The sequence below is a fragment of the Botryllus schlosseri genome, chromosome 6 (genome assembly GCF_051294905.1).
Source record: "Botryllus schlosseri isolate E-star chromosome 6, Bs_hap1, whole genome shotgun sequence".
NCBI lineage: Eukaryota > Metazoa > Chordata > Ascidiacea > Stolidobranchia > Styelidae > Botryllus > Botryllus schlosseri.
Genome location: NC_137241.1, coordinates 10,398,636 through 10,421,515, shown reverse-complemented (window position 1 = coordinate 10,421,515; position 22,880 = coordinate 10,398,636). Strand labels below are relative to the sequence as shown.

At 41.4% G+C, this 22,880-nt stretch overlaps 1 protein-coding gene across 2 annotated transcripts in view; it reads left to right on the top strand.

Moving 5' to 3' along the window:
* Positions 1–16,601, top strand: part of LOC145440224 (adhesion G protein-coupled receptor L1-like) — a 50,945-nt gene extending 34,344 nt beyond the window's left edge. For both annotated transcript variants that reach the window (XM_080317799.1, XM_080317798.1), the window contains 7 exons: positions 3,910–4,149; positions 5,710–5,805; positions 9,517–9,614; positions 12,892–13,024; positions 15,371–15,466; positions 15,563–15,645; positions 16,406–16,601. In XM_080317799.1, the coding sequence (XP_080173925.1) occupies positions 3,910–4,149; positions 5,710–5,805; positions 9,517–9,614; positions 12,892–13,024; positions 15,371–15,466; positions 15,563–15,645; positions 16,406–16,571 (912 nt within the window). In that variant the 3' untranslated portion in view covers positions 16,572–16,601. The remainder of the gene's footprint in view (positions 1–3,909; positions 4,150–5,709; positions 5,806–9,516; positions 9,615–12,891; positions 13,025–15,370; positions 15,467–15,562; positions 15,646–16,405) is intronic.
* The last annotated feature ends 6,279 nt before the right edge of the window (positions 16,602–22,880 follow it).

Sequence of the window (22,880 nt, the reverse complement as noted above, 5' to 3'; positions counted from 1 at the left end):
AATTTATATCCGTCCATGCAAATAAGATTGCACAATTGCACATACACATGCACATTACAGTATGATGTAATACCAAGTGGGGCGTGACATATAGTTGCTGAACTCAGCGCATACCAGAAATGTTGTACAATCCGTCTTTACACTCGTTAGTCGCTATAGCTATGCCAAGGAAGGTTCAATCAATCAATTAATCAATTAATCATCAGCTTTTGTACTTTGATATGCATAAGACACACAATGTACAATGTAATGTAATGAACAGAGAAGATGTCGAAAAGTCAAGTGCGACCACTGGACGTTTACTTCGTTAAACCATGAGTCTAGAAAATATATATCATTTACGAACTATAGGTGCTAGATATATACTATAATTGCGAGTGTAGGTTGAAATCTTGAGGTCTTCGCAAAATGCAAGACTGGTGGAGACGAATTTGCGACCGTGCATGTGATAAACACGCAAACAATCACATGCACCATTACACCTACGTGTAAATTATGTGTCACTCACAGGTCATAAGTTAATATGCATTCCTAAAACTCATTTGGAACCGACCCCGTGGCCACAAGGTTCGGCGCTCGATATGTAGGTGTCGCAGTTACATTGAACTGAAGACATCCAAGCCTGTGCGTGTGTGTGGTAATTAGTAGCCTTACTGGTAGACTTACATAATTACACAGAGCATGACAATAGCATATTGATAGGCAAGCAACAGAATCTGAACTCACGCGTTGAGATGCTAGACAATGTAGTATGTTTCTAGACACTAGGGATGGTGTGAACTGTGAACCCCTGAAAGGTACTGGTTCATGTAAACTCGAACCTTTTTGAAAGGTTCTGTGTGAATCTATGACGTCATATTCCCAACTCTAACCCTGCGTTTCCGTAAAGTAATATATTAATGCAATGTACAGTGTACACGATAACCAGGGCCGTAACAGCACTTCGCCAGCCCCCCCCCAAAACTTTGGTCTTGGGCCCCCCATATGATGATAAACCGAACTTCTGGGGGGCGAAGCCCCCCAGACCCCCCTCACGCTCTATCCTGTACGCCGTTAACCGCTACTTATCATCTTTCATGGAGCTCCGTTGACTGGGTACGCTTTTCTCGCCTAAACGCGCGAAGCGCGAAAAATTCTGTAATTCCTGATTGAATCGGTAAATATGATCGGGAATTGCATACGTATTGCTATCAATTTTCACCCTCTCTCTGCTCACCTAATCAGATTTACAGGTAGAGCTGAGTGAGGCGTGTTTGAATAGGTAGGACCCCTCAATCATAATTAAACATCTTCGGGCGTATACCCATTGACAGGAACGAAACAGCACTTCGTCAGACCCCTAAAAAATATTGGGTCTTGGGCTCCCATAGGGTGATAAACCGACCCCCAATCACGTTCGCTTTGCTACGAAATTAGTCGTACTGTTTAGTGAGCCAGCGCCAAGCGCGAAAATTTTCGATAATTCATGATACAATCGGTCAATAAGATCGGGAATTGCATATATATTGCTATCAATTTCTTGTCCTCTCTGCTCACGTAATCAGATTTACCGGCAGAGCTGAGTGAGGTGTCTTGGAAACTGTAGGGCCCGTTTGTATGACTCCGTAACATAATGTTATTTCGTGACTTCCTGTCTGCTATATCAAAAAATATAGAATCGCCCAAACGTAGGCTACTAAACTAAAAGACACACACGATTTCAAATTGGTATTTCTTCACTGGTATATAATTTTCCCCTGCGGGATGGTATTTGTCTTGTGTGGTTCAGATTGCCAAGACAGAAACATTCGGCGTCAGTCATTTAGGCGCTTTTGGACAATTAAACCTACATGTATTTTGTATATATAACGAAGTTTTCGGTCAGCATAAGGACGGTCGTTTTCGGCCAAGGTTTTCTCACTGCCGATCGTTCTAGCACATTTCTTGGAGTCGCATGTCACATGGCCTGAAACTTTATATGTCTTGGTATATCGTGGTGCGATAATGACCAACGCAAATACACCCATTTCAATAATCTTTTTTTTTGCTTATTTTTTTTGGGGGGGGGGGCAAGAGTACTCCAAAATCAAGATATGTGGCAACTTGAAATCGCGCGCAGCGCGCAAATTTTTTTAAAAAGTTGCATAAATTTTCAAAAAATACTCTATAATTTATGCTAATCCACGAAATAATTTTGGGCCCCCTTCGAGTTCGCCCCCCCCCAATTTGGGGGGTTTGGGGTGCGGCAGTTACGGTGCTGACGATAACTGATAACTATAGCGACAGGAACGCTAGAACAATCAAATGCTATACTAACTCCACAAAAACAATGTCTTTCGTCTCGCTGCCAACAACTTTAGCGAGGACTCGGCTAGACCGGACAGATGTATTGAGTGAAACATTTTCTATATATTTGCGCCAGATATTATCTCAAAAACAAGTCACCGGTACCGGCATACAGTAGTCAACACTCTTAACGAGTATCCCGTACGCCTGATCGATTTTTTACATTGGACATCGATGCACTAAGCACAATTCCCTGCCTTTCTAAATATGTTTCGTTCTCGCTATTGTGCGGGCAAAGCTCGCAGCAGAGAGCGACTAAAGATTCACAGACTGAAAGCTGAATATTACGAGCAAACTTTCGAACGAGTAATTTTTGAAATCGGCACGGTGCATGCTTGTTTAGTGTTGAGTTTCTTTTCATTGAGCCAGCGCCTTGGGAAGGGAGGTCCTATGACGAAAAGCAAAGAATTTCAACTGTAGATACGTTATAATGTCGTCAAAAATTGTAATACGCAAAAAAGGTTCACAGTGCAGAACTTACCAAGGTTCGTTTGTTAACGCGAACCTCCAAATGTCTGAGGGTCACACACACAGAACGCGAACGTGAACCTCACGTTCACACCATCCCTACTAGACACAATACGGTTTGATTCATTTGTAATCTGCCGTAAATGAGATGTATTCGTTTGTATGCGACTACGAACACACTGCATTTGACAAATTCCAATGCCATTGATGAAGATGCTTCGAATGAATTATTGACGACTTAGCATTACCAAAAATACGTCACAGTTTGTGTCACGTCACAATTTTCGACATGAAATAAATCTGGGAATGTTCTACGAAAGGCGAGATCCGGGTAAAATGGATAGAAATTAGCGCAGTTTTTGTATACAGATTCCAGATCCGGTCTGCAATGTGTGTTGACAATACAACCTCAATTCAATTGGCATTATGTCCGTGTGTGACTTCACATCCAGTATCGTTCAACTCAGTGAATAAATAGGTTGAAAATAGGTGGATTTACCAGATTCCCCCCAAAACGTTATGTGCGAATCAGGTAAACGGCATTGTCTGGCGCAAAATCGATCGTTCACGCCCATTCCGTGGGTGAATAGACCTACTACTCAAATAAATTCAACGGAGATACATGCCGAGGGTAGTGTATTATGTTTACTTGTATTATGTATTTCCCCACTTTCTTGGGTGTTACACCCCTGGGATATACCTCTATAATTTCTGTATTTAACTATTTCCACCATTGGAATCGCTATGGACGCTAAATTGTGTATCAGAAAGCATCGTCGAACTGACTTGCAACCTACACTATGGAGTAAATGGGTAAAATACAAGATTTACGTTTACATTGCATATTTTTCCAAATACTACATGTGCAATGTACATCTAATATCCCTCTTGATTTTACGTCAAAACCCCAATCTGACTTCGCCAAAATTTGCAACCAAATGCGACCGAAATCTTGAAGTTTGGATTTTTCAGATTTCGGAATCCCCGCTCCTGGCACAATGCGCATACCTCTGCAAACCAATACATGCTTTAAATAATATATTTGCATAACAGTACAAGTGTACTTTTCTGCCGCACAAGCGCTACTGTATCAACCTTCTACTCGTATACTTTCAGGGCCACCCGAACGCTTGCTTCGCCTTCGCCATTCTAGCGCATTTGTTCTTCCTCTCTTCGTTCGTCTGGTTTCTAATGGAAGGCGTCTACCTCTTCTACAAAGTAGTCATGGTGTTCTCCACGAAGTTGGGCGAGTGCTCCGCAAAGTACGCCCCGTTTATGGGCTGGGGCTTCCCGACATTGGCTGTGGTGGTGACAGTGGTGGCTTCGAGGAAGTTGGATCGCGACCATGATGGCGAGGTATTTCGTTTTTGTTCGCGTTTATTTTAGTTTATTTTAGATCGTCGGCGTTGTGAGTGCTGTTGCTGGTGTTAATGGAGGCCGGAAAATTCCAAACTAGTTACATGCATATGTACATGGTACATATAAGGCAAAACCACTCAAGTGGAGCTGAGGTGGACGCAATTTATCTTGTACGTGCCAGATCATGTAACACTTGGATCCAGTTTTAAGATATCTACTTGGTGTATAGTCTATCGACCGAACACTCATCATTGAGTGAAATTAGGCATTTAAAATGTCTGATGTTGATCTGTACAGTGGTATTAGAACGAAGTAGTGTCCCGTATTGGGCCCATCCAGACCTGCCGTGTCTCAATCCTGTTCGACGACATATAGTAATAAATTTAACTTATTTGAAAGTCGCATGGTAATCCAGGATTATCATGACTTGTCATACGATGAAATTATTTGCAAGTCCAGTTTCCAATCAAGGTCTACGTGTTGCATTCTCTAACACGTAGGCACGTATTTCGCTATATCGCCCTCTCGTCGAGGATAACCACTACTCGGATTCGTACAATTGTTCAATTTCACGGATTCAAGGATTTCGAGATCCTCTGGGGAAAATAGCGTTAAAAAATTAATCGTGCCTTCGCGAATATAACTTCGATCTTGTCAAAACGTCATAATATCGCAATATATCACAATATTGCAAACGTCAGAAACCCAATTTTGCAATCTTGATTATGAGTGTCTGATGGTGTTATTAGGCCAGGACACCATGAGTCATTGAGCCGATCATGTTAAGTCGCACAATTGCGCTGGTAATATATGCTGACTAGCCTAACCTACAAATTTCGCTGTTGTTGTATCCGAGTCAATTCATAAAATCGGCCTATATAGGAGAGGAAGTGTTTACTCCAGCATTTCCGTGTGCGTGTTTTGCCACGCTGTCAAAACAAGCACGCTTTTATGAATGATATATCCTGTCACTTTAAACCGACAGTTATCGTGAACCGGAGGCCGGTTTACACTGTTAGTGCAATACAAATATACATTGATCATCACTATGTGTTTTAGTATGAGACATGTGTTGCTACCAGATATGAGCATTGAGTTGGATTGATTATAGATTTACGGTTATTTTGAAGCGGATTTGGATTTGGACATGATACGAAATAATAATGGATTTGAATATGGAGGTGGATTTGAATATCAAATTCAGATTCGTATTCATTTTTATCGCTTGTCCTTTTTTATGTAACCTCCTATTACTTTTCATGCAATGTGCATGCCTCTTTTTTACATCGCCTTGGGCCGGGTGGGGTCTGATTCCAAAGACTACTCCAAGTCTTTCCGACACCCTCCTATCTTTTCATTGTATCGCAATCTAGTGGTGTATTGATCTGACGAAATTATTAACAATAAACTGAAGTTAATGGTCAGTGAGTTCATTTTGTCACATCTACAGTTTCAGCCGACCCGGATCGAGACCTGGCAGAATAATTCCGGGCTACATGTAATATATTTCACATGCGCGCAGTTTATAGGCTGAAACGGATATCGTTCTCTTTGCAGATGTACGACCCTTATTACGATCAAGAAACTTGCTTCTTGCAGACGGCAAACGGAATTCATTGGGCGTTTCTTGGGCCTGCACTCTGTATCATCGCGGTGAGACTGTAGCTTCGATATAGAAATGTTATGTGAAATGTGATATCGAATTGTGACAGCAGACACTGTGTCGTTGCACGTAGACCAGCGCAGTAGTGCAGAGATTAGCCAATTTAATATTTTCGAATCCAAACACCGTTCTGGATACCATTTCAAAGAATTTCTCATTGAAAGGTTGTTAAATTGTCTAATTTCGTCCGAGAAACACCTACAAAAAAGCTTAGGACGATTTGCATTTGAAATCGTCTACGTGTACGATATGGAATGATTGGAACCCTCGTCATCGTCGTAGGTTCAGTAGTTATATAACACACGGGTTATATATCACTTCAACCTACTGCAGTGGTTCTCAACCGGTGGTCCGCGGACCCCTGGGGGTCCGCGAAGCATTTTCTGGGGGTCCGCGAGGCCTTAAAATATTTGATAACCTAATTTGTATTTTTTTTCATTTCGGAAAATCACGAGACAGTTTCGCTTCATCTCTAGTAAAACTCCATAGCTCAAATCCACAGAATGGCCATCTCAGATGAAAAATCCTACTGTGCAGACTCATTTTAACTGCTAAATGGTCAATAGCCTACTGATACAAACATTTTGATAAACTAATTTGCATTTTTTTAAATTCGGAAAATCCCAAGGCAGCTTCAGTCCATTACTAGTAAAACTCCAGAGCTCACATCAACAGATTGGCTATCTGATATGAACTATCCTGCTGTGCAGACTCATTTTAATTGCTAAATTGTCAATAGCCTACTTATACAAACATTTTGCTGTTTAGAGATGTTTTGTTGGGGATTGTCGAAAAAAAATGGATGAGAAAGGTCTATCACGGTGACTTCGAAACATTTACAAAAATCCATTTCCTCCTGTGGTATAAATAACCATGTATTCCATAATGACTTAAAGATAAGCTTCTAGATATGAATGACCAGGCTTGTGGTTATATGTTCATTATAAAAAAAAATGTTTGTCAATTCTGGTGGCATATTTGTTGCGATCATACCCGAATGTATCGACGGAAGCGTCACGCGCGTTACTAATTCAATCGCCACCACCTATATTTGTGGAAATGGATTTTCGGCACTCGTTCATATCAAATCGAAGGAGCGTATTTTCAAGACACGACCACGTATTTCAAGAAATGCAGTTGCAGAAATCGTTTTGAAATAACAGAAGTCAACCCAATTTTCCCAAGTATAGTGTGGTCTTATTTTCAAGAAAAGTCATTTTCTTGCTGTTTATCACTAAGCCTACAGTTATCATTTGCACGAGACGCAGATGACGATTGTCCGATAATTGAGCTAAATTTGAACTGAAACTTCATGGGGGTCCGTGGCTTCCGTGACGGTCCGAAAGGGGTCCGCGAAGACAAGAAGGTTGAGAACCACTGACCTACTGGATGTTCTGATGATGACGGCCTGAGGCCATAAAACGCGATATATTCTTTGGTCTGCGTAGGACAGGGGTCGGGAGCCGTGTAGCGTGAAAGCTTTTATGGCAAAGCCGTGTATACTGTGTAAAATTGAACTTGAGATTTATTCGATTCCAAGCAGAGTCGGCCTGGAGTTCATGATTCAAGTATTACTAATTTAGAGGGCTAAACTGTTAAGATTTACACCTGTTTATGTGACACCAAGAAAATGATGTAAGCTAGGCTGCCCGGCCGTGGCCCGGTGGTTGAGAACCACTGCTGTATACGATTATCTCTTGACCGCAGTGACCATCCCTCCCCTAACCACGATCCATACATACCCTTTACCGACAAATTTCGTTTTCGTCACTTTGTACTCATTGTGCATTAGATCCCAGCATGTACCTGATCTCCTTTGAGACGGCTGTGAACGCGAACCTTTTTGAAAGCTTCTGTGTGAACGCGAACGTGCACCTATGACGTCACGTGACGTCATATTTCTAATTCCAACCCTACATTTCAGTGAAGTGACATACAAAATACCTAGCGACGACTCAGGCCACAATATGCCACAATGCTGAAGTACATGCTGACTTTTTGAACATCACCAAATGTATCAACTGGAGCAATCAAATGCTATAATAAAACCATAAAATCAATATCTTCCGTCGCTTTGCCGAGGGAATTGCAATGGAATATCAGCTTACGCCTTAACGGTCCAGGTCATACCGGACAATATGTTCGGAGTCTGACCATTGCTACATTGATATTGAGCTTACTGTAAACGGGTTTCCATACTTGCTACCGATATTACCCCATAAACAAGTTATACAATAGCCAACACCCCAACCGCACGGATTTGGGTTTTATGATGCAATAAACATATCAAATCAAGATGCATCCCGTACGCTTGTTAGATTTTTTAAAGTAGACAACGATGTATTCTTAAAATATATTGCATTGATTGGTTGGCTGTATAAGCATCACTCGCTGACTACCTACATCTCTATCTCATTATTGGCGTGTGATTGCGGGTCAAGCTCACAGCAGAGAGTTACTAAATATTAACGAACAGAAAGCTGAATATTTCGAGCATAGAGTGGCCCTATAGTTGAAATGCAGAGAAATTTAACCCAAGATGTTATAATGACGTGAAAAATTGTAATATGTGAAAAAGGTTCACGTTGCAGAACCTACATACGTTTGTGAACGTGAACCTCTAAATTTCCGAGGTTCGCATACAGAACGCGAACGTAAACCTCTCGTTTACACCATCCCTAATGTAGACTACGATACGGTTTTCATCAAAATTGAAGTCATATATTCGGCAAACAAAATCCCGATATTCTGCATTGTTACATCAATACTTGGTTTCTTTGATTGGATGAAAGTCTACTGTTTGAGTTGATGATAATCATCGGACAAAATAATAATAAAACGCGATGGGCGGTCGTTGAATACCTGGAAGTATTGTGGCGAGATAGCGCAGTGGTATAATCCGCGGCTGCAACACCAATGGGTGCGGGTTCGAGTCCGACCGAGGTCGACTTCCGAATTCCGATATCTAAGTTTTGGAGGTTTACCTAGGCTCCTCCTCGCCACCTCATCCGCGTCAGCGGTGTCTTACAAAAAGTCTAGAGGTGGGCCGTGCTATAAGTCGGCAGTTATGGAAAATAAGAAGAATATCGGCCTGGTGTAAATGACCATAGTAGTCGACAAACACCATGAATACAAACAAAACCAGGAAGTATTAAAGGTTACTTCCGAAATTATAGCACTTCAATCCATACTAAACTTGGATTAAGTACTAAAATACAGTCTGTGCCTAGATCCACTGTACTTATAGCATACTAACTAGACATTTATCCTGAGCACAGTAGGAATGCTTTGATTTATCTACCATTGATTGTAAATAGCAGACTCTCTTGTCTATATTCAACGCTTTTCATTATGCACCCAGCATTTTTCGTGGAGTACCTCAGTCAAACACAGTTATTTCCTTCTATGTTTGTAACTGTTTAAAATGTATACACTAGCAGGCTAACACAGTAGCCTAGCACTTCTCCTTCTACGGTACACAAGGCTTAGGAAATTTCTTCTCTTCTTCATTTCTTCCTTCAGTCATGTAATTGGAGGTAATATTAGTCGTCCTAGCCCGCCATTTATACACGAGATGAATTAGCTTCTATCGTGTTGTGCCGCAGAGCGCGGTGGTGATTTGAACTCGTGTGGCAAACCAAAATTCACCCAGCATACTAACCGGCACTCATCGAAATCAACGAAACAAAATTTCTATTCAGATAAACATCTGCATCCTAATAAAAGTGGTTACGGTGATATTTCAATCGTCCAGATCGTCGTCCGCTACAAAAAATAAAACTATGAGCGACTCGGTCAGGTAAGCTGGTTTGCAATACATTCGGATCATGTTACGCTACACACTGCACAGTAAGTATGATGTGGTTTCATAGTGAATGCCGTCATAGCGGTAAAGATGTTCGGATTGCGAGATGCGACGGTAGCGTGAGTTCTTAAATATGCCGGAAAAGCACAGAACACTAAGACCAACCCTGCTGCTTTCATGGTATGTCTATGCCAGGGGTGTTCAACCTTTTCGCTAATCACGGACGCATTTCGATTACTTATATCGCTTACGGCCGCATTTCAGCGAACAGTCATAACGGACCACCTGGACGCCAAATAACCATATGTTAAATTGACTACTGGAAGAGTTCGCATCTCGGACGGCGCTTGTGGTGTCGATGTGCTATGGCCGTTTCATTTTGAAATACCTTGCGCTTCAAAGTTTCTGACTGTATAAAAAGAATGTCTAATCTCAATAATCTGTGCGGCGCCCGTCTCGAGCAGAAAAGACTTTTGGCTAACCGTCACTTGTGAGCATAATCATTCGTCTCCTTTTTAGATGGAGTTTCCCAGGTATCGATAAATAATGCCTACTTCAAAGAATTCTATACGAATTCGTCATCTACTAAAACTGGCACGTTTAGAATCATTCGAATTGTCAACGACAGAGCTCATAAGTAGAACAATTAACGACAAATCGTGGAAGTGAATTCATGTCAGCATTATCGGACCACAAGCTTCCGAAAAAAGAACAGTCTCAGAAATATAAAAGTAACAAATATCTGTTCATCTCAGTCACGGGCATAAGCAGGGTTAAAAAGCACTTCTTCAGAAAAAAAAGCATGCTGTGACCAGGATCCGAACCTGGGTTATCACGGCCACAACGTGAGGTACTAACCACTGTACCATCACAACGCAGCGCGATATGCTAACACGCCGACCTACCATGCGCTTGACAACCACGCTTATGTCTAGCCCAGTGGTTCCCAACCTTTTTCGACTCATCGCCCCTTTTGAAGCTCAACACCGATCATCGCCCCCCAAATATTGGGAACCGAAAAATGGGCATACAAACTGGGATCACCGGAGAGTTGACTAATAAAAAAGCTCAACTTTTCGGATCAACCTCGAAATTACACTTGTACAGCTAAATTTTCGAGAGCTGACTAAAAAAGGTCTTTTCTCCGACTTGACTCCCATCAGGACCGTAACAGCACTTCGTCAGCCCCCCAAAAAACGTTCTTGGGCACCCATAGGGTGATAAACCAAACCCAAGCCCCCCTCAGCCAGTGGGCTTTAGGTCGCTACATATCAGCTATACCCTATCTCATGTACTGTTTGGTAAGTCGCCGTATTTCGCCTAACAGCGCGAAGCGCAAAAAAATTCTATAATTCATGTTTGAATCGGTCAACATGGCCGGGAATCGCATACATATTGCTATCAATTTTTTATCCTTTCCTTTCTTTACTGGCAAATAATTTTTCCCTGCGGATGGCATTTGTCCTGCAGGGTTCAGATCTCCAGGAAAGGAACATTCGACGCCAGCCATTAAGGCACCCATGGACAATTAAACATATATGTATATGTATCGGAGTTTTTGGTCAGAACAAGGCATTCCTTTTCGGCCAAGGCCTTTTCGTTGCTGATCGTCCTGGCACACTTCTTGGAGTCGCATGCTACATGGCCTGTAACTTGATATGTCTTGGTACGTCGTGGCGCAATAATGACCGACGCCGAAGTCTGTATTTCCATAAATCATGCGTATTTTTGTTGGGGGAAGGGTACCCCAAAATCAAGATATCTGACGATATGAAATCGCGCGCAGCGCGAAAAAATTTTGAGAAAGATGCATGAGTTTCTAAAAAATTTGAGTTCGGCCCCCGATTGGGGGTTTGGGGTGCAGCAGTTAGGGTCCCAACACCGATATAGCCGTTTGAACGTGCCATCGCCCCCTTCGTTGTTTTCGCCCCCTATCGCCCCCTTCGTTCGTTTTCGCCCCCCATATCGCCCCCTTCGGTATTTTATATCGCCCACGTTGGGAACCACTGGTATAGCCAGTCTTCAGGATTACCGGACTACCACCTAACATCGACCTCATCGCCCCATGCCACCTCATTTTGTCGCTTGCGTATTATATTCTCTGCATTACTTTTCATTCAGTGTGCATGCCTCTTATTTACTTCGCCTAGGCTAAGGTGGGTGTCTGATCTTAATGGCTACTCCAAGTTGTTTCGACACCTTCCTATCTTTTTATTATTAATATTATTTATTAATAAAAGCATGTTATGGTGCTTATAACAGCGTGGTCTTTTGCACCACGTGATAACAAATTCCATCACTAACACAAGCTAACTTGCAAATTCAGTACATGAAACTCTCAGTCAGAAGTCAAATGTAAATAATTATATACGGCATCCCGATGATCTTTTCATTGCATCGCAGTCTTGTGATGTTTTGAAACGATGAAAATATTAATATACCTGTTTGATTGATTGATTGATTGTCTACAATGAGAAGAAAACCGAATGATATCTATAGACTGAGAAAACCCCTCTTTAATAACACAAAATTTGGGATATGAAGACAGTCATTTTTGATTAGTTCGTGAACTTCAGGCTCATCTATTTGTTCATTATCCGCTTGCTATTAGGGATGTTGTGAACGTCTGAAAGGTTCTGCTATTGCTAATTCTCAACCATACATTTCCACAACGTAATATATTAATGTCTGCATAATCATGCTTCTACGGCCGCAGGTTGGCGACTCCTGGTCTATGAAATACTTGTACTTGACGCCAAATCATTTCCTAATTGGCTATTTTCACTCCAACCCATATTTAAATCACGAAAAGGTATAGCCCGTAACCCCTTTTAGCATATTGTACGGTTGAATATCGTAGGCCCAGGTTACTCCGTGATGTTCGGTGTTAGCTTTTTGTCACTTTGAAGTCACCCCACAAAAGCGTGTCGGGACCAGGATTCGAATCTGGGTTATCACGGTCACTACGTGAGGTGCTAACCACTATGTGATCACGCCGCAGCGCGATGTACTAACACCGTCGACCCAATAAGCGTGACAACCACATGTTTATATACAATGTGCAGAAAACAAAATGATATCTAAACTGAGAAAACCCTATTTATTGACACAAAAGCTGGAATATGAAGGCTGTAATATTTGAATAGTTCGCGAACACTTCAAATGCTATTGGCATGACTTGTGTCGAGTACTAGGAGCTTGATTGCGCATAGTATCCCATACTTACTACACACTGTTATATGACGAAAGCTTGTTCATTGTATTGTTACAGAGCATCTGCGAAGGGAGCCATAATTCTTTTGCCCATTCTCGGCATTCCATGGATCCTCAATTTATTCTCCAGTCTTCCGCCACCTGCTGGGATAGTAGCAGGTTACGCACACATCGTCCTAATGGGACTCCAGGTAATGGATCAATTCAGCACTTTCTCGCTTGAGTCAGACACAAAAACTATGCCGGTAATATTATTAGCTCAATATCTGTGAGGTAAAGTGGCAATAAGCAGACCTACAGTATTAAAATTCAAATCCTGAATTAAATTGATATCGCGACTGTATCTAAATTAATATCTGGACACGCAAAATGTACAATGCTACTCACTATTTTATTAGCAGTTCTACATGTGCATGAGCGATACAACGTCATGTTGTATGTATATTTAACTTTATATATTCGTTATTTGAATCAAGATAAATGGCCTGTCTTTTACACAGCTAGCAAAATGTAATGACTTTGAATCATCTCTCATACTTCGAAAATTCAATTTGACTTGAACTGTGACTTGACTCGTGTCTTGACTTGAATCGAGTCACCTTCGAAAACCGATTGAATTGACTTGACTCGAGTCAAAATGTGCAATGACTCGAAGGTAGTGATTTGATCCCATCACTGATTGGAGGTAGCACGTTTCGAAGTTTTGGAGGTCAATCCGGGCTACTCCCCGATATCTCGCTGTTCTCACGGCATCTTTACAAAACAAAACGAGAAAGATCCGATATGTGACGGATACAAGGAAAGCTATTGAAGAGACCTAGAAAAGCGTCTGAAAAAAAGACAGCCGAAAGATCAAGATCGAACATTGTAGCATCTGAATGCCGAGTTAGATGATAGATTGAGATATCGTACTTGGTCGTTTCGACATCAATTTGTTGATTACATCGCATTGCGTCTTGTATGTCGGATTGGTCATTGTGTGTCTTGAGCGGATAAAAATAATTGAACCGTTGCCTATGATTATTATTTATGATTATATTGAAGTTACACAAAACTCGCAAATCCAAATCTTACCTGAATTTGGTGAAAAGCTTGGAATCACTTTTATCTTCTCGTCTCGAGTACCGTGTTAGAGAGCCACGTTGTGATCAACAATATTACCATTGCAAGATGCATTCTCTCCTGACAAGTGACAAACTGTATATGCGGAGATTATGATCAGAGGTGGTCAAAGTAGTCAAGAAAGCTACTCAAGTAAAAGTAGAAGTAACGTCGCAAAAATCTACTCAAGTACGAGTAGAAGTACTTCTTCCATAAGCAACGTAAAACTACTGGAAGTAGAACTAAAATTGAGTGACTTTAAATCCACTCAAGTAAGTAAGTATTTGAAAACTGTCGTAATCCATTGACATGGTTTGTTAAAAGCAGCAAGTTGAGCCATGCGAAAGGTGCAGCTGCAGAGCTTGATTCATATTGATGCATACCAGGAGATATCCAATTTTCGGCAACATAAGCATTCGTCCACATCATGGGATGAAAATGATAGTATTGATATGGAAATGCGATACTAATCCTCTGTTTACTCGAACAGCCCGTTTTAGAAAATAGCATGGTATGGCGCCCTCCCCCATATTATAAGGCCCGTAATTTAGTCGACGAAAAATACGCAGAAGGTGTATCAGATACTGTGTAAACACTTTGCGCGATTAGTAAACGTTAATAAAAAATATGGTGGCCCGTAAAAATTTCATATTATGTCGCTTTTCCGGAAATTAAAGGCATTGCTACACTTGCTTTTAAACTTAAATATTTATGTTCTCCAGACAAACGAACTGAAACTAACTACAACTCAATGTATGATACTGGGAATTGAAAGAGAAATATAAATACTACTTCTAAAAGCGTAAAATATATTTCATGTCTTTAGTCCAGAAAGTTTCAAAGGTGGTATGCTAAACAGGTCTAAAGCTATAGTCAGATTACGATGTGATAAGTAAATACTAAATTGAGAAACATGAGTTTAAAACGTTGTGATGTACCATACTGTGATGAAATATTTCATATGGGCGATAAGGCGGCGTGAACGGAACCACGCAACCAGCTACCTAAATTATATTCACCGATACTTTCGTGAAATCATATTGATCACCCCATATCCACTGTGCGTGAAACGCGACGAAAATTCTGGGCTTAACTCAACTTTTATCAAAATTAAATGATGATACTCCGTGGAAACAACCCCGAAATTCCTCAGGCTATCTTCCTGATCGGAGGATGAAACTACTTCTACTTGACCAACAGAGAATAGCGAAAAGTAAGTAACTGGATCACAAAATATTACGAAGTAGAAGTAGCAGAAAATTAGATCTACTTGTTTAAATACCCAAGTAGCGGAAAACTACTTGAGTACTGCAAAAAAGTAGAAGTACTTCGTTACTGACCACCTCTGATTATGATATATACTTTTTGGGCTTTGCAAGGCTAGCATTTTGTATGAGGTTGATTAAACATCGATTAATTCGGGCATTCTTATTCAGGGGATCGCTATTTTCCTATTTTACTGCGTCTTCAACTCAGAAGTTAGAAAAGCCATCAAATTAACGACAGACAGGCGAAAATCGGTGGCGTCCATCGTAAGTATGAAAGCACGGGGAAGCTTGGCGCACAGTTTGATCCCAAGTGCATTGGGTACCGGTTGAACGCTGTCACAGCTCCCATCTGCGTTACAGGAGGTGGCGTCGAAAAACAGGAAGCGAAGTCAGACCCCGCTTATTGATTCCAATCTGAGCGGCGGATCACCACCCAATGCCAGGTGGGTATCGGCGGTTTGCTGCTATCAATAAAACTGGGGCTACGTGGTTATTTTTTCGCATTTAGCTCATGTAAACTAAAGTCCAAGATTAAATAAGTGGATTATATCAACCTCCAAATTATTTGTAGGCATTTATGTGATAAGGATGGATTTGGTTTTCAAGTTTTTTATCCGAGATTTCAGTTGGATTCGGATTTTCGATTGTATTAAAATTGGATGTGCATGATCTTCAATCTCAAATCTCGACCGGGTTTGAATTTAAAAATTGTACCCGCTCATCTTTGAGTCTTCACATTTAGATGAAAAAACTTGAAGAAAATTTGAGATGCTGATTTGTGGTCGATATAGGGCTGCGATTACAGCCTTTGCGTTCACTTTACTTTTTGTTATCGTTCATTATTATAAGCTATCAGTAGCAAAGCAGGTGGCTTGAATCTTAATGAAACTATCGTCTATTATCACGGGCATGGAAAGAAAAGAACAACGCCATTAGCCCGTATCTGTATTCTGGACACAATTCCCTTTCGCTTTGTGACGTAACAATAAGTCATCGTTGGAGTCTTCTAACCAGGCCCCTAAATTAGGTTCTAGCTCAAAGGTTCTTGCTGTAACACGATGATAATGAAGATTTTCTCAGAACATAGCACGGTCCTTGCCAGATCTAATGTCTTTGGGCTAAGTCAACCGATATCTGCCCAATAACCATGCAATTCCATCGTCCACATTTTTAGGTGATTGAAATCGAATCCCTCAATTACAGACACAAAGAAAGTCTTTCACTCTACAACACTGGCAGGACTTACACGGGCACGTCGCAAATATCATACTACTCCAATTCGCCGTCTTCGCCGAATTACAGGAAGGAAGGAAGTAACAATCTATCACCAATGGCTCCGTTACCTGAGGCCACAAGCACCGACACATGACCCCGGCGATGGAATTTGTATAGAGCAGTACACACGGCACAGATGTAGCAAAACGCAAAGTCGTGAAACATAATACATACTAGTTTGGTTCGCGGATGCAATGTTAGTGTTATCGCACAAGCCAGGCACTACGTAGGACTGGTGTGGTACCAGTGGTCAAGATCGTTGGGTTAATGAACGGCTGTACTTGGCAATTAATATTAAGATATGTAATATTTTACATAATGCTTATGGGTGTGATATCTAGTATCTACATCTACATATTTGTCAACTGTCATCTCGATCATACACCAACCGTTATCAGTTCAGTTATGCGGAAATCCTATATATTGTATATACTATAATAATGCCTTCTATTCCTTAGCACTTAACGATATGGATTTCTTGCCTATAGCTTGCGTTTCTTTTTAAAGCATTACGATCCGATCTTAAGGATTTTTATGCTCGAATTTGCAGATTTTGTACATCTATCGTTTCGTTTGGCCATCATGTGCACTTTTATTGAATTTTCACAAATAAATTGATTGCATCACAAGCTCCAAAGTTGCACCCATCCATGATCATAGTTAATTAATAGCATCTTACGAGTTTTTATTTCCCGTAATCTCATAATCGTTCACAGAGGCCACTAGTTGTCCGTTCGCTCGCAGCGAAATTCAACGCAACTTGTCACTACTACCAGAGTATGGAATATTCAAACCACAACAACTGCGAATGCGTGAATTAGTTTTAGGAGAAGCCAATACTACAGCGGTACTATTAATAGATGAGTATGAGCTCCACTTTTACGTCAGCTTATGCAGGTGAGGCATATGTCGGTCAATAATAAAGCTACAAATCTTTTTGAGTTTTAATTACAATTTGAATGATACTTTTAATGACCCTAAGCAGGGGTCACCGACAGCTCTTTCATGCGTGTGTAGCTTCATATTAAATTTTCCCAACAACACTATGGTCTACAGACGTTCGGAAATGATGATAACATAGGGTTACCATATTCAGGAATCGGGAAATGAGAACACTTGTTCAAAATTTTCAGACTTACTGTGGCATCCCTAGTTTCTAGAATGTTCGGTATTTTCCGTTTAGAATATTGTTGCGTGCGGTGCGGCTGGAGACCGCGTGTTGACTTGGTGGATTAGAGAGTTGGCTGAGAGCGTGGCTGAAGCTGGATGTGAGTGAGTATGTCTCTGTGTTTGGTAGCGTGAAGTATGAGTAGTTGGGAACAGCAGCATGAAGTAGTTGTAGTATTAGACAGTTAGGGTGTGAAGTAACAGGTAGTTGGCATTGTATTTGTAGGCTTGAGGTGGATGTATCCTGTCGGAATCTATGTTCAGATAGATTGACTGGGGCATGGAAAGATCACGGACGATGCTGTGCTAGCATCTGGGGAGTGATATTGTCCCGTAGTTGGTCCCTCGCCTGTAGATGAAAACGCTGCTGCTGGTGTAGGTTTAGGCTTAGCTGTCGGAATGCGGTTTGTGTGAACTTGTGTGCTGTGTGTAGGCCTGTGTCTCGTATTGTTAGGTCGCATGTTCCGTTATCAGTTTGTATGTATCGCTGTGTATATTGTGTAATATGAGTCTAGTGTGAAACGCTGTTTTGAGTACTGTGTCGTGGAGTATAATCTTATTATAACCGTATGGACTGGTGTACTGGGTTAGGCGTTCCGTGTAGCGAGAGCGCAGCAGGCGGCGATCGCAGAGAGACGAGGTCCGGAGCTCAGGAACACTCCGGCTTCCCTGTTAGGTACGTGATGCCGTATCAGGGTCGCTACACTTACAATACTGGAGTAAAATCCGGAAAAAATTGTAAATTCACCACGAAATTGTGGTCGGCTGACTAAAAAAAAGGTCAACTTTCCTCCCGAAATACAGTTTTTCCCTTGGTTGGCTAAAAAAAGGTCGTCGCTAACGTTCGAACCACGAATTTCCTGTTTAGCATCATTTATGCCCATTTTCACTCGAATCTATCCTTCATCTTAGCTCTAGAACCAGTAAAGGAGGACATTTAGGCTTCATCGAAGGACACTTTTAAAAACCCGAAAAGGAGGACGTATGGTAGGTAACCCTATAATATAAGAAACAGACGGTATTGACTTTCGAATCTGATGTCCTTGTTTCCATCGGCGTCCCATTACCCCGTTCGAAAATATGGCACCCATGCGTAATCGCCATACCCGTACGTACGTACATACAGGTGGCGAAGAGGACCGTATTATATAAACATATAACACTTAGGCATATATTCCTAGTATCGCTTGGAGCAGTGAGGATGCGTTAGTCTATGCGACTTGCAGGAATGGAGCTATTAAGAGGCACTGGCATTTCTGCACCGGCCATGACATACCAAGTAGGGATGCTGCGAACCCCCGAAAGGTCCTGGTTCGCGTGAACGCGAACCGTTTTGAAAGGTTCCATGTGAACGCGAACACGAAGCTATGCCATCAACTCATATTGCCAATTGCAATTCTACATTTCCGTAAAGTAATACAATCATGTACAATGTACATGTTACCGTGCGACGATCAGGCCACATCAGTGACGTGCGGTCAGGGGAGGCAAGTGAGGCAGTCTCAGGATGTCGTCAGGTTGAGTGAGCGAAAATTATGAAACCTTCAATGATTATGATATTTTCTATCGATGTTCATGAATGACTAGATTTCGAAAATTTTACTCCCAAAATCACGCAATTTAGCATATTTATTATTCGAAAATAAAGCGCCAAGGCACAGCCTGGCCAAGCATCAACTGTGATTGCACGGTTCATCATGAATATAGTATTGAACATTTATAATAACTAATATTATTCGATTCTAATTGTCGAACTGATTCCGAAAATCGAAATATTGATCGACTATTCTCAATTTTCAAAGTTGATGTTTGTGGTATTCATGGTGTTTGTCGACTATACTATAGTCATTTACACTAGGCCAATTTTCTTCATTTTTTACTACGTAGCCCCGACTTGTAGCACGGCTCATTTCTAGGCTTGTTATAAGGCACCGTTTTTACACGAATGAGATGGTGAGGAGGAGCCTGGATAAACCTCCAACACAAACAGTACAAATTATGGAGTGGCCCACGGTCGGACTCGAACCCGCAACCCCTTGGTGTTGCAGCTGTGGATTATACCACTACGCTACCTCGCCACACTTCATCAATATGTGATGCGATTGTGAAATGCGATTCAGTGCTTCCACGAAATCTTGACAAACCTGAGACGCTCCATATCGAATTTATACGTTGAGTGCAGCATCTTCAATCAACCTTTCGCGTGCGCTCCGACGGTTTGTTTTCGAGCGAACATCGCGTAATTGCGATAATTTGCCCATGCGGCGTATGAACGTGAACACTGAACAGTGGAGATCAAGACATGGTCGCAAAGAATGTTGAAGAGCAGAATGGTTATTATGGAATATGGCGCAGAGAGGTCACTGAAGAGCTTCTTGGAGGTGACAGAACTTCAATATACAATTGATTAGCATATTCATATTGAAATAAACCCGAATATTTTCAGCTTGGTTGGTTGTAATCGTCATCAACTATGGTAGGAAATTGGAATGAACATTGTATGTCAATATGTATTGTTGATATATAATGTTCTTTCCAATTCTATACTAATTGCTGACGAATAATACTGATGGGGGTCAGCCGAAAATAATCGGGTTTATTTCAATATGAATATACTAATCATATAGGCAACACACATTTTCATAGATCTTTTGGATATCACGCGGCATTGTCGCGTATCTAACTGAAATAAATGTAGTGGTACCGTCGCTGAAACGTGGATAGGAACTCAGATGCATCCCTGGTGAGCAGAGTGCGGTAAATGCATTCCTAAAGATAACTATAGCTGACGATGGTGACTTGGTTTTCGATGGGCGATGCGGCGAAACATGGTAGATTTGTCGGTTCACTGAGCGAAACCACATTCCGCTTCATTGAATATTTCGTAATTGTGCTTTCATACCATTTTACGCCCTGACCCTAGTTGAGATATGGAGTAAAGTAACAGTTTGAATGAAGGTATGTGTCTACGGTTTTGAGTTCGAAAAGGCAACACCGAAGGTCGCTGGTTTAATGTCAGTTTAGTTGTCATATAAACCGCTCGGAGAATATTGTAAATTAGTAAACGCAATAAGTCTACCGCTCACGGAAAATGATGTTGAAGTTTAGATTAGTCACTATGTGATCGCGGGGTTTTAATTGAATGTATACTCTCTCTCATCTATAAAAAGTCTCAAAATTCCGACCCAGGTGCAACAATTTCTTAGCGGTGTTTGCGAATACTGGAAGCTATCCCGTCTGTTGTTTATATCTAGTAAAAATCACAAATGACGATCGTAGCACCATAGGTATCGGATGCACAAGCTAAAGGATTATAGGGTGTTCAAACCGTAAGTAGCCTATGTCAACACAGATGTTCGATCAGTAACGACACTCCGTTCCGCCTGCTCAAGCAGTGCATGATTGAAACATAACAAATATCACTGCGAGATAATCGCCCCGGGCTCTCCGCTGAATCTAACAGGGCGTTGCAAAGAATCCGTTGCATTCTAAGTCACGTCAGCGCAAATGGAATTCGCAGCAGTTTTCCGATGGCCTTATCGGGCAACTAGCAAGTTTATCAGTAGAAGCCGCTGAAATAGGGGACTTTTGGGAGACCATTCGGTGCCGTTTTCTGGGCGACGTATTTGCTACTGTCTGCCGAATGTGAGCTTGATAACCAGGCTGTAAGTTAGAAAATATGTACTAAATCAGTATTCGCTATAATGGCTGCTGCAATCGCTGATTTTGGCGCCGTAAAGAAATACGTACGTAAAGCAACTGGTATAGGGTTACCATATTTCTGCGACCCAAATTCCCGACACTCTTCAGCGCCCCCTAGTGGATTCCAAAGTGAGTTATGACGGACGTCACACTAGCAAAAGCTTTGCTCAATGCTCATAGACTATAGAAAACTAATCTACGGTAACTACCGTAGGTTAGTTATCTATACATAGACCAGAGGTGGTCACGATCCGGTTCAGGAGTATGAGGCTGTGTGTTGTGTAACCGGAACCGAAAGCACATGTTTTCAGCCCCTTCCCGCCCAAATGAACAATGATTTTGAGCTCAAGGGTTAATCGATGCAAATTCTGGGGGGGGGGGGTGTGTGCTTGTTATATGCATCTGTTCGTTAAATTTTTTGAATGAATTCTGTCAAAAATATTTGTTGTTCCTTATATTACTAGATACTACTCTCCGCCCACATGATCAGAGTTGGCGGTAGAGCTGGTGGAGGATGATGAGTTCGAAAATACTGGGAGCGTAATTGTACATCGTTAAGTCATGTTCATGTCTTACCGATAGGATTGTTTATCAGCCTTATGCCGGTGCGCACCACGGAGCTTTATAAACACCCCTGATCCAGTGGTTCCCAACCTTTTATGGTCACGACTCCATCTCCAATTTGAAAATGTTCCGTGACCCAGATCAAAATTTGACGAGCTGATTACTAAAAGAAGTCAGCACCTTTGCCCAAACTTAATCACGGGATATTTTGTAAGATGATTACGTTCAACATATTCGCAAACCCCAGAAAATAGGCAAACGACTTCCACGTTTGGAACCACTATATTTGAATAAAGCATTTAAACGGCCTTGGCGATCTCTAGGAATATACCGGTCTCCTATAATTGCGATTACAATTAGGATTATTCCAGTAAATGAAGGTTGTATTTATTTATATTTTATTGCAGTTTTTGCGAGGGTGGTAGTCTCCATATTAAAATCAATAAATGTGATAGTAAATCGCGCGCAGCGAGAAGAAATATATCATGCATCAGCATAAATAGTCCCAAAAATAATGTTTTTATGTTGATTTACGAAAAAATCATGAGCCTACGTCATGTCTTGAAAATTACGGACATTTGGCATATTTTAGAAATTCCTCCCGGACGCTAGCTTGAACAGTGAAATTCCGGACATGTCCGGGAAATCCCATATTTACATTGCATTGCGCTAATATAGTGAGCCAGTCGATCACAGCTTTTCATTTATACTAGGTGGATATTAAATATACTTTTCAGAAGGTGATTGCTGCGAAGTTTGAATTGCTATTTACTCGAGAGATATGCATCTCCACGCTACACTATATGGATTGATTGGCCTCAGCAAATGAGGCACATGCAACATCGCCAATTGTGGAGACCTCTTGAAATAAATTCCTAAAATAGTTATTTCACTACAGGGTGTTATGCCAATATGGGAATCCCAATCACACACGCTAATACCGGACGTTTTTTCAGCTGTACTTGTAAAT